The sequence below is a fragment of the Muntiacus reevesi genome, chromosome 7, assembly GCF_963930625.1.
Source record: "Muntiacus reevesi chromosome 7, mMunRee1.1, whole genome shotgun sequence".
Lineage (NCBI taxonomy): Eukaryota > Metazoa > Chordata > Mammalia > Artiodactyla > Cervidae > Muntiacus > Muntiacus reevesi.
This window is the reverse complement of record NC_089255.1, coordinates 19,065,861-19,078,143: the sequence shown is the minus strand read 5'-3', so window position 1 is coordinate 19,078,143 and position 12,283 is coordinate 19,065,861. Positions and strand designations below refer to the sequence as shown.

The 12,283-nt window shown below is 39.3% G+C and overlaps 1 protein-coding gene across 6 annotated transcripts in view; it reads right to left on the bottom strand.

The window, feature by feature from the left end:
- The window catches only part of BBS4 (Bardet-Biedl syndrome 4), a 48,635-nt gene that overhangs the window by 14,648 nt on the left and 21,704 nt on the right, over nucleotides 1-12,283 (bottom strand). For 3 of the 6 annotated variants that reach the window (XM_065940462.1, XM_065940464.1, XM_065940465.1), the window contains exons 3-6: nucleotides 7,316-7,395; nucleotides 5,270-5,333; nucleotides 3,903-4,014; nucleotides 2,676-2,748 (exon numbers count right to left, since the gene is read on the bottom strand). In XM_065940462.1, coding sequence (XP_065796534.1) covers nucleotides 2,676-2,748; nucleotides 3,903-4,014; nucleotides 5,270-5,333; nucleotides 7,316-7,395 — 329 coding nt within the window. Of the gene's footprint in view, nucleotides 1-2,675; nucleotides 2,749-2,830; nucleotides 2,972-3,902; nucleotides 4,015-5,269; nucleotides 5,334-7,315; nucleotides 7,396-10,251; nucleotides 10,310-12,283 lie in introns of all 6 variants that reach the window. The other 3 variants (XM_065940463.1, XM_065940467.1, XM_065940466.1) reach the window with 3 other exon arrangements.

Sequence of the window (12,283 nt, the reverse complement as noted above, 5' to 3'; positions counted from 1 at the left end):
CCTCTTTCCAACTCCACAAATACATTCCACTTCATCACCCTTTAAGAATGTACACACTGAGCTGGAGAGAGGAGAAATATAGTCTACTTGTCCTTTAATGTCCTGGAAGGTAACTAATGCCCCTACCCTTTTGAAAATATCTGCCATAGTTATTACTTGGCAAAACAGCAGCAATATGCCTTAAACAAACTGACAGCCAAGGAAATTTCTGAATTTGTAAAGAAAACTAGAACAAATCAGAGTTAAGTTCTGTTTTTCATGGGGTGAGAGGATGCAGCAGACATTCTGCAAGGGCAATTGATACAGTGGAAAAATTACAGGCCTAAAGTGAGGAATCCTAGATTCTAGACCTGAATTCTGGCTCCATTTTTGCCATTACCTTACTGTGTGCCCTTCAGCAAGTCACTCCATCTCCAAAAGCCTCAGCTTCCTCGTCTAAAAGTACAGGAAATCCTCCCTACTTAACAGCTGCTCCAATGAGATCATGGCAAGAGGAATTATTATTCTCCTGCTGCAGCTAGACTGTGGAATACCCTGATGAGTCCAAGAAAGCAGAGCTACAGGTTTTCTACAGGCCACAGGCATTCATGAAGCATCAGGGCAGAGAATGGATGTTTGAGAAATGACCATCTCTACTGGCACCAATGGACTTGTTATCCCAGAAGAGTAATACCAAATGAACTCTTTCAACCAACTGGACAGACCAGTAAACATTCTCCCTTTCCCCCCCATCCCGTCCCTGAGCTCACCTGTCTCACTTCCTCTCTATCTCCCTCTATGGGCTCATTTTCTCTTCAGCTCAGCCCTTCAAACTTGTTTTTTCCAGGATTCCATCCTCAGCTCACTGCAGAGTGATCTCATCCAATTTCATGGTTTTAATCATCACCTTTGTGTTGACTCCAAAACATGTATCATCCCAGAACACTTGAGCTTCAGATTTCTATATACAGCCATGTATTGGATACATCTCAATTTAGATATCCTACCAGACGCTACAATTCATCATGTCCATAATCTTCTGAAAATATGACTTAATTCTAATTTGTTATCACCACCCTCTCCCCTAATTTGCCTCTCTTCCTTCCTTATTTCCGGGTTGATTGTCCCATAAACCACCAATCCATCTTTTGCATCTGCAGCCCAGTGCCTGGCACACAGCAGACATTCACTTGTTGAAAAAAGTGACTAAATGAACAAAAGAGTAACTCACTTTTCCTTTATCTGTAGCTTTACTTTGGCCTGTGGCTATAAAATACTCAATGGCAAAATGACTTAAACATCTCAGTCTTCAGATCTGCAGCAGAAAAGTGACTGACAAACACATCTAAAAAATAACAGGACTGTAAGAACTGCAGGCAAAACCCATGCTAGCTCTTTCTACTAATCAATCTAATCCTTCACTGTTTGATATATCTAAGAATCTCCTTCATTCTTAGATATATCTTTCTAAGAATCACAGGTATTTTGAAAAAACCATCAACATTGAAAAAAAAGAACCAAAATAAAGAGAGGAAGAAAAAGATAATTGTGGAACGCAGAAGAGAACTTCAAAGGGTCACAGACATGAAGAGGCAACCGTAAGAAAAGACAGAGTTCTTGAAAATTAAAAATATAATTACTAAAATAAAAAGTATTGAATATGAATATAGCTAAAAACAAAAGTGATGACTTGGAAGATATGATTGAGGAAATATCTCTGTACAGCAAAGACAAGGATGTGGAAAATATGAGAGGCAAGTTACAAGACAAGGAGAACAGATGCAGAACAACATGTAATAGAGAGTAGAAAACAGTGTGGCAAAAGCTGCTAGTTATCTACCTAATATTCACTCTTTCTGATTACCTTACTAACAAAAACCTAATTACATTTAGAGTGACAATGTGTTCAACTTAAAAACTATATTTCCCATTCTTCTTTACAAAACAGGTAGTCAATATAATGTACGTGGAAGTCTGTCGGGAATTTCTGGGAAAGTTATACTTTCTCCACAAAGGTTATGTCTTTTTCTCTTTGTTGCCTCCTCTTTCTCCCTACTAGAATAATGATGTGGTGTTAGAGCTGTAGCAACCATCTTGTAGCCATGAAGAAAAAGTCTCAGTGTTGTCAAATCAATGTCAGTAACTACTTTCCTGGGCTTCTTGTTACATAAGAAAAAAATAAAACGGTAATTTGTAGTCAGTGTTTAATGTTTTGTTACAGTTACACACAATCCCTAAATGATACAGACAATGGAGAGGAAAAAATAATGAAAAACTACTCAAAAAAAAACCACCTCTCTATCCAAAGGCAAGGGTCTTCAAAGTGAAAGAGCCAACTGAATGCAAAAGAGAAGAAACACATCATGACAACTATTACTGGTATTTCAGAACTCCAATAATAAACAGAAAATCCTCAAAGCTTCTAGACAGGAGAGTGGGGTTATCAACAAGAATCAGACTAGTAACAGACTACTCATCAACAACACTTATACCAAGAAACCTTGGCAGCACTGTCTGCTGAGTTATGAAGAAACCTAATTTTTGATCTTATACCTAGGCCAAATCATCAATCAAGGGTGAGGATAAAATAAAGACAGTTTTGGCATGTAATAACTCAGTAATAAATACAAATGATAGCTATATGATAAATGAAACCGTCAGCATGTTACTAACAAAGAACAAAGTTCCCTACTTACCCAGTCTTTCTGATTAAGTTTAGCTGCTTCATTATATACTTCAATGGCAGCTTTATGTTTTCCCAAAAGAAATCTGATGAAGAAACACATTTTCTGTAATTATTAACATAAAGTTTTTTATAAGACCAACCCCACTAGTCCCACATTTGACTCACGTTCCAGCCAGCAGAGAATTTTGGAAGCCTCTTCCTTATGAGTGGCTTGTGCAGGTTTAGCCAGTGAGACTCATATATACCAACAGCAGAAGTTCTTGGTAGGGACAGAGCTGGTAGCTGTGCCAAGGCTTTGGTCCCATTCTACACCAATTTTAGTGGAAGTGTTAGTTGCTCAGTCGTGTCCAACTCTGCAACTCCATGGACTATAGCTTGCCCGGCTCCTCTGTCCATGAAATTCTCCAGACAAGAACACTGGAGTGGGTAGCTATTCCCTTCTCCACGAGATCTTCCTGACCCAGGGAATGAACCCAGGTATCCTGTGTCTTCTGCACTGCAGGTGGACTGTTTACCAACTGAGCCCCCGGGGAAGCCCCAGTTTTAATGAAAGTCTTGTGTAATTTATTTTCCCAATGTACAATAAATGTAGACCAAGAAACAAGCCAAATTAATTCCACGTTAAACAAGAACTGCCACCATTTTTCATCATCATGTACTAGGGACACGCCCTTCTCTTCCAAACTAAGCCTCTTTCCTTATGCTAATTCCGGGGACACAGGGGAAAATCAGCCTCTGTGCAAAAACAGTGTAGGTCTCGATGACACTGCAGGTTAGAAAGGGTGGAAACTCCATAGATCACTCTATTACTCTGGAGTAGTAAAGCTATTAGTACTTAAAAGCTTATAAAAGATTCTAGAGAATGCCAGAAGCCAGGAGCCTTCAGAGCATTCACTTAACAAACACTACAAAACTACTGTGTATATAGTAGTATGCTAAGTATTGGAACAGAAGACAAGAAAAATTCCATGGGTTGGCAATATGATTAGGGTACTTGAAGCACAAGATGTTCCTACTTGAGAAATACTATCAGTGCTCTCCTATCAAACTAGAATATGCAGTGTTTGAAATACTCAGTTGCTTTATACCGGTTATCTTATTTTCTCAAACTTCAAAATTAATCCACACTCTTCAAAGTGAATTCGTTACACTTCTCTCTAAGCAAGCCCCAGCCTGAGAAGGCACTTTCCACTATCCTCCACCAGTGCCCCAAGGCCTCCAGACTGCCAATACTCACAGAGATCTGGCCACCTGCTTGAGGTTATCAGCACACTGAGGGCTGAGAACTGCACACATCTGAAAAAGTCCTAGGGATTCTTGGATATTTCCTTCCAGACGCAATATCAAAGCTGCCAAGAAAGAGGAAACACAGAAAATAAAATCATATTCTGAGAATGGAGCCTGGCATGTAATAAACTGGAGAAAGAGGGAAGTAGGAAATCTTACCAAAGAAACCCTTTGGATAACTGTGTCTTAAAATACAATCAGATATGACTTCAGATGGATTGAAACAAACAGCAAAGTTGGTGATGAGCTAAAACCTTTTTTTAAAGGTATCTGGGACCTACCTATTTCTCCACTCCCAGCTTCCAACAGGCAGATAATTGGGTCCCTTGTAAATTATTCCAGAAACTCTTCACTGTAAGAACATTCTTATAGATCCTATCAGATACTCTATTAATCATGGTAATTCCAACTTCACCTGATAGTTTTCAGAGAGTACACCCAAATGGGGCATGTGCAATCAAAAACCCAAGTCCAACAAGGAGATGCTGGCAAAGAATGCAGTAATATTTCAGAGCTGGTTCTCAGTCTAGCAACCAATCAGAATCAATCATTTTTCCTAGACCTAAGCTTTCAGAAGATTTACATGCTTAAGTAGTATGAGGCACTGTAAGTCTGGAACTGGTGATATTGGGAATAAATGAGCATTATTTTGCCACAATGTCCTAGATATGTTAATATATTACCAATTATGTCAGAAAATTGCATATTAATCTGAAGACTACAATGCAGAGTGGGAAACAAAACCATTCATTTATGTCAAAGAGTCAAAAAGAAAGTTCCTGGTGCCCAAGTAGCAAACAAGGATGCTACTTGGGCACCAGAGAGTAAAATCCCAGCCAGTCCCTCTAATCTCTATATCATTCAGTCCCTATAATATTTGATTGCTGATGACTTCCATTTATTCTCTGCTTTGTCCTGTATACCTCTAGGCTTCTTCCCCTCATCCTGACTCACCATACAAAAATTACTCAAGCTTTTTCTCATCTCTTCTAGCTTGACTACAAAAAATTCTCGAAAAGCCTCTTTGGGGCCCAACATTGCTGCAGGAGGCAGCAACCCTAACAACAATTCTGAAAAACACTAGCCAGAAACTAGAATAGGGGTGAAGGACAGTAGCAAGCTTTTTAACAGAACTAGTCATTTCTGAGGCCAAATCCAGCACAATAATTATGTTTTGATTTCAAAAAAACAGTAATACTAAACAAGAGATTTGTGGAACATTTACTTGAATTTAAGCATTTCATAAGTTGTTCTTTTTCCAGAATCTAGGCAGAGTGTGCACTTCTCTAGCAAGAAGAGAAGAAATATATGACTCACCTTGGACATAGATAGCATATTCACATAACCCCTGAGTCTCCTGAAGCTGTTCTTTGATAACAGCCTGAAAAAGAAACAAACAATACTTCTGAGTAGTGGTTAAGTGTTTTCAAGTGTTTTTAAGTAATGGAAGACATGGACACCTGTCTGCTGTCATCCTGTTTGATCTATATGCTGAGCACATCATGAAAAATGGCAGGCTGGATAAATTACAAGCTGGAATCAAGACAGGTGGGAGAAATATCAAAAACCTCAGATACGCAAACGGTACCACTCTGATGGCAGAGTGCGAGGGGGAACTGGAAGGCCTCTTGATGAGGGTGAAGGAGGAGAGTGGAAGAGCCAGCTTAAAACTAAATATTATGAATAAGATCATGGCATCCAGCCCCTTTACTTCCTGGCAGATGCAGGGGGGAAAGGTGGAAGTAGTGACAGATTTCCTCTTCTAGGGCTCTAAAATCACTGTGGATGGTGACTGCAACCACGAAATCAAAGGACATTTGCTTCTTGGCAGGAAAGTTATGACAAACCTAGACAGTGTGTTGAAAAGCAGAGACATTGCTCTGCCGACAAAAGGCCCAAGTAGTCTAGGCTGTGGTCTTCCCAGTGGTCACATACAGTTATGAGAGGTAGACCATACAGAAGGCAGAGTGCCAAAAAGTTAAGGCCTTCATGCTGTGGTGCTGGAGAGGACTCCTGAGAGTCCCTTGGACAGCAAGGAGAGCAAACCAGTCAATCTTAAGGGAAATCAGCCCTGAATATTCACTGGAAGGACAGACTGAGGCTGAGACTCCAGTATTTTGGTTGTCTGATGCGAACAGCCAACTCACAGGAGAGGTCCCTGATGCTTGGAAGGATTGAGGGTGGAGGGAGAAGAGGGTGTCGGAGGATGGGATGGTTGGATGGCATCACTGATGCAATGGACATGAACTTGAGCAAACTTTGGGAGATGGTGATGGACAGAGAACCCTGGCGTGTTGCAATCCACAGGATCACAAAGAGTCAGACATGACTGGGAAACTGAACAACAAGACATGGACAAGGAGTATATGTAAGGACTCAAGAGATAGGGAAAAAGGAGAAGCAATAGGTATGGAAGGAAGCAGGTAAATGTGGCTATAGAAAAGTTGAATTTGAAATGTCTGTGAAGCATTCAGTAAGCATCAGACTGATCTGGCAATCAGGAAGAAGTGTGCAGAATAAGCAGAGAAAACAGTCAAGGACAGTACACAGGGACAGGCCCAATTCTTAAGAAACAAGCAAAGGAAGAGAAGCCGAAAAAAAGGAAACAGAAAAAGTGGTCAATAAAGGAAAGAGGAAATAAGGATAGTATCACAGAAGAAAAAAAAAACTTTCCAAATCCATACTGGAACTAAACACTGCTAGTTCTTTGCACTGCTGTGGGTACAAATGTGACAGGTACAAAAATCACAACCTTAAAAGCATTACAAAGCTCTGAATGCCAAAAAAAGACAATACCAAGGATATATTTTGCATGATGATACTATTCTCTGCCAGCAAGCATGTAACATATATATCACCAAAGATACAGTTTAGAGAAAAGAAAATACAAATGGTTTTAAAATATACAAAGGATCAAGCTCACCACAAGAATTATGAAATAAAAGTGAAACACCATTTTTCACCTATCCAGAGATCAAAAAGTTAAACACTATGCTGCTTTGAACATCTGCTGTCCACCATAAGACCAACAAGTCCCAGAGAGCAACGGCTCCTTCAGCCTGGTCTTGAAATGAGAAGACACATGGAGCACACTGGAACCTGATCCACAGACTGTGGTTAAACCCCGCCAACCTATAGCCAATCTGAAGGCCTACAAGTAATAAAAAAGGCCACTGACATTTTGAGGTTGTTTGTTAAGCAGCATTATCACAGCAAAAGCTAATAAATACACAAAATGTGAAGAAACAAGATTTCACACATTATTAAAATAATGGGTTATTACCTGCCATACAAACTGAGTGACAGACACAGATGCTTAATCAAAGCCTGCCTCTCATGTTCTCTATCACTTCAGCCTCTCACCTTGCATGCTTCAAAATCCTTCCGGATATAATGGAGATGTATCAACCAGTTCTGCTTTTCCAAAATAGGAAACTCTGGAGCTGGGTAGCATATTTTGACAAAAACAAACAAACAGTCATTGTTAGGTTTTCTCCTTGACCACTGTCCTCCTGTCTAAACTAACCAAGAGGAGGCTATAATATCATGTTAAATTCTTCATGCTGCTGACCATTTTTAACCAATGTATTAAAAATGTGTGGGTTATTACATTGAGATACTTGTCCTACTATACACACATTCAGTATATATTCCTGTACAGTTTGTGTGGTTCATAACATCAGTTTCTCAAGTGATAACTTGCCTGAAGGGAAAAACAGAATCATTCTTTCCCTCTTTTCCTTTCTCTCACTTCCTGGTTTTGGAAGGTGAATAAAATGACTTTCCAAAAGATATTTCAAGAGTGTTACTAACAAAATATATATAACAAAGTTAATATCACATCTGACAGATCAGAGACCCAAAAATAGCAAAACACAGTCTTAGCAATAGCTCAAAAGTGAAACATTATACTGTTGCCCAGTAATGAGAAGTCAACAAGAAGAAAAATATTTCAGACACCTCAGATACTGAAAATGATTCACGATAGAGCAACTATGAATTACTATTCCTTTGAATTCAATTAAAACATAGGTAAAAATTCATTAAGAAGTTAACTTTTCTATGGTAAAAAGACAGGTATTCACACCAACCTCAGAACAGTGGAGACCTCAAGGAAGAAGGAAGAGTGAATTAGAAATCAATAAAAAGGAGAATTAAACTCTTTAATGCTTTAGCTATCAAAAAAATTAAAAGCTCTAAAATATATACGGCTAAATGCTTTTATTTATTAAATCTGGCCTGTAAGCACATGGGTTATTTGTTACTTTTTATGCATTTTAACACATGTTGGAGGTATTCCCTGATTATTTTAATGGTCACGTTTTTTTTTTGGCCGTGCCATGCCACATATGGGATCTTAGTTCCAAGACTAAGGAAGAAACCTGCACCCTCTGCAGTGGAGACTGAACCACTGGACCACCAGGGAAGTTCTGGTGTTCCCTTATTTTTAAAAATGTAAAAGAAAGGGTATACCAGGGGAAGAAGGGAAATGATTTGTAATCATTCTGTTCCAGAACCTTAGGTGATATAACAACAAAAAACCCAAGACTTACATGTGCATAATATTAATATGATGAGAAGGAAAAAAAGCTTACTGTGACCCAGAATTAACGTTTAAAGTGAAAGTTACTCAGTCGTGTCTGACTCTTCGTGACCCCATGGACCATAAAGTCCATGGAATTCTCCAGGCCAGAATACTGGAGTGGGTAGCCTTTTCCTTCTCCAGGGGATCTTCCCAACCCAGGGATTGAATCCAGGTCTCCCACATTGCAGGAGGATTCTTTACCAGCTGAGCCACAATTAAGAATGCTTTTTTCTTTTCCAATAGGGAATAACAATGGAGTTTATAAAGTGAAATAATGACAGAAATATGGATCTGATTTTATAAATATGAAGAAAGAAAAAAAGATTAAATGTTAAGCAACCTAACTTTTCATCTTCCGATTACCCACATTCTCTGACTGGGACCACCCTTCTTCTAGTCAGTAGGGCTTATGTGAGACTCTTCAAAGACTTTTTTTTCCTTTCTTCTCTTCCCCTGAGCCCCCATCAATCATCAGATATTAGCCATTCCTGTTCTGCCTAACTAACCATTTCCAAAATTAAATTTCCTACAAAAGACCACACAAATCATCAAGCTTAAAGGCAGATATGAGTGGGTGTGCATGCAATCTTAAAGCAAGTCTCAACTGTATGACCTACCTCACTGTAACCTACCCCTTTTCTAAAAGACAGGAGACACTGAATCCTTTGAGTTTATAATATCACTATTGCTGCTTCTATAGCCTAAAGAAAATTTATAAAATGCAAATTTGAGTCTTTCTTATTATTAAAATCTTGGACTTCCTGGGTGGCTCTAGTGATAAAGAACCTGCCTGGCAATGCAGGAGACATAAGAGATGCAGGTTCGATCCCTGGGTTGGGAAGATCCCCTGGAGAAGGGCATGGCAACCCACTCCAGTACTCTTGCCCGGAGAATGCCATGGACAGAGTACTCTGGTAGGCTATAGTCCAAAGGTTCGCAAAGAGCTGGACATGACTGAAATGACTTAGCACACGTGCACAATATTATTAAAATCTTATAATAAAAGACGAACTATTTTTTGTGTTCCATGGGTGAAGAATGGGAGGAAAAAAAAAAGTTCAATTTGTAAGGTATCTCAAGGGCCCAGAGGCTCATAAAATGGAGTAGGAATTAGAAGGGAAAGCACCACCAAATTCAAGTGCCTAACAGTCATTTCACACTCTTGATGATACAGTTTGTCTAAAAGTTAAAAGAACCGTAGGTTCACCAAACACTTTATAAATCATTACCATGCCACATATTGTCTTATTACTGTGTAATCTTGGAAAACTTAAGTTTCCTCATCTATAAAAACTCATTCATTCAACAAATATTCACTGAGTACCAACCACATGCCAGGCACTGTTCTAGGCAATGAGGATACAAAAGTGAACAAAACTGATTATAAGCTTTCGGGGAGCTTGTAATCAGGGCAGAGTTGGGGGCTGGTAAGAGAGTGCTAGCAGAAGGTAGAGATGATAATAAGATATCCATTATTAGTGATATTTCTCTCACACTTAAAACAGAAGGATAGGGGGATAAAATATCCCCACAGAGTTGTGAGGACTGAATGACAATACATATGAAGAGATTCGAGTACTGTCTGGTACCCAGTAAGCCCTAAAGAAGTGCTAGCTGTTGATGTTATTTTTATCATCATTATTAGTTTTGAAGATGAGGAAATTCTACATACCACAGAAATCCTTATGAATCCTGAATTTAGTTAGAATTTTACCTGTAAATGTATAAGCTGAATTTCTTGTACTCCAGATCATTGCTCAGTCAAATTCCCCCTACAAACAGGGATATTGGTTCATACATGCTTTCACAAGTACTATGAGAATTACCTATTTGATAGACCCTAAAAACAATAAGACATTTAAGTGCAAAATAGAGCCTCCTCCTGTACTTTATAGCAGAGCGAGGTAGTCATCTCCCATGCTACACTAAATTTAGGAGTCTATATTACCATGGAGGTCAGGTAACGAGCTGATGAGATAATGACACAGTAAGTCTTTCAGGTGTTTGTAAAAAAAATATCTCACTCAGCACACTGCCCCTCCCATTTTTTATCAAGACAAGGTAAAGCCTCTCAGGGGACTGTAAAAAGACCTGATTCACATCCCCAGCTCCCACATGGCTCCCCACCCCCACCAAGGCAGTGGGGGTGGAAGGCTGGGGACCTGGCAACAACATTCCCTTGCCTGTCTCTTCTCCTGTCCGAATTCCACTCTTTTGTGACGTCTTTCTTTCTTTCTTCCTCTTACAGACATTTCTCCAAAGAAGACATACAGATGGCTAACAAACACATGAAAAGATGCTCAACATCACTCATCATCAGAGAAATGCAAATCAAAACCACAATGAGGTACCATTACACGCCAGTCAGGATGACTGCTATCCAAAAGTCTACAAGCAATAAATGCTGGAGAGGGTGTGGAGAAAAGGGAACCCTCTTACACTGTTGGTGGGAATGCAAACCAGTACAGCTACTATGGAAAACAGTGTGGAGATTTCTTAAAAAAACTGGAAATAGAACTGCCATATGACCCAGCAATACCACTTCTGGGCATACACACTGAGGAATCCAGATCTGAAAGAGACACGGGCACCCCAATGTTCATTGCAGCACTGTTTATAATAGCCAGGACATGGAAGCAACCTAGATGCCCATCAGCAGATGAATGGATAAGGAAGCTGTGGTACATATACACCATGGAATATTACTCAGCCGTTAAAAAGAATTCATTTGAATCAGTTCTAATGAGATGGATGAAACTGGAGCCCATTATACAGAGTGAAGTAAGCCAGAAAGATAAAGAACATTACAGCATACTAACACATATATATGGAATTTAGAAAGATGGTAACGATAACCCTATATGCAAAACAGAAAAAGAGACACAGAAGTACAGAACAGACTTCTGAACTCTATGGGAGAAGGTGAGGGTGGGATGTTTTGAAAGAACAGCATGTATATTATCTATGGTGAAATAGATCACCAGCCCAGGTGGGATGCATGAGACAAGTGCTCGAGCCTGGTGCACTGGGAAGACCCAGAGGAATCGGGTGGAGAGGGAGGGGGGAGGGGGGATCGGGATGGGGAATACGTGTAACTCTATGGCTGATTCATGTCAATGTATGACAAAACCCACTGAAATGTTGTGAAGTAATTAGCCTCCAACTAATAAAAAAAATTAAAAAAAAAAAAGAATGCACCAGACACATCTTAAACAATTACATAACCAAACAAACATGACATCACAAGAATTCTTCCCTGTAATTTGCCCTACTGTATTTTTATTCTCATAAAAATAACCAAAATTCAAAACTTTTAAATTGATTAATGGTAATGAACAGCATCCTGGATACACAAATGTTGTTGTTTAGTTACTAATTTGCGTCCGACTCTGCAATTTCATGGACAGCAGCATACCAGGATTCCCTGTCCTTCAGTATCTCTTGGGAGTTTGCTCAAAGTCATGTACATTGAGTTGATGATGCCATCCAACCATCTCATCCTCTGTTGCCCCCTGCTCCTTCTGCTAGCATCGGGGATGCTGAGCAGAAAATTATTGTGCTTTGAATCTTTAATTTAAAAATTTTCTAAAATGACTAAGGTTTTTCTAAGTACATTATAAATGAACACTTCTTTGGAAACAGATCTCGTTAAGGAGAAGACACATAGCACATAGGATTTTTACATGTAAAAGTCCAATCTTCAATCAGTAAGAGACTGTGGTGGGACTTACAGAAAATAATTTAAG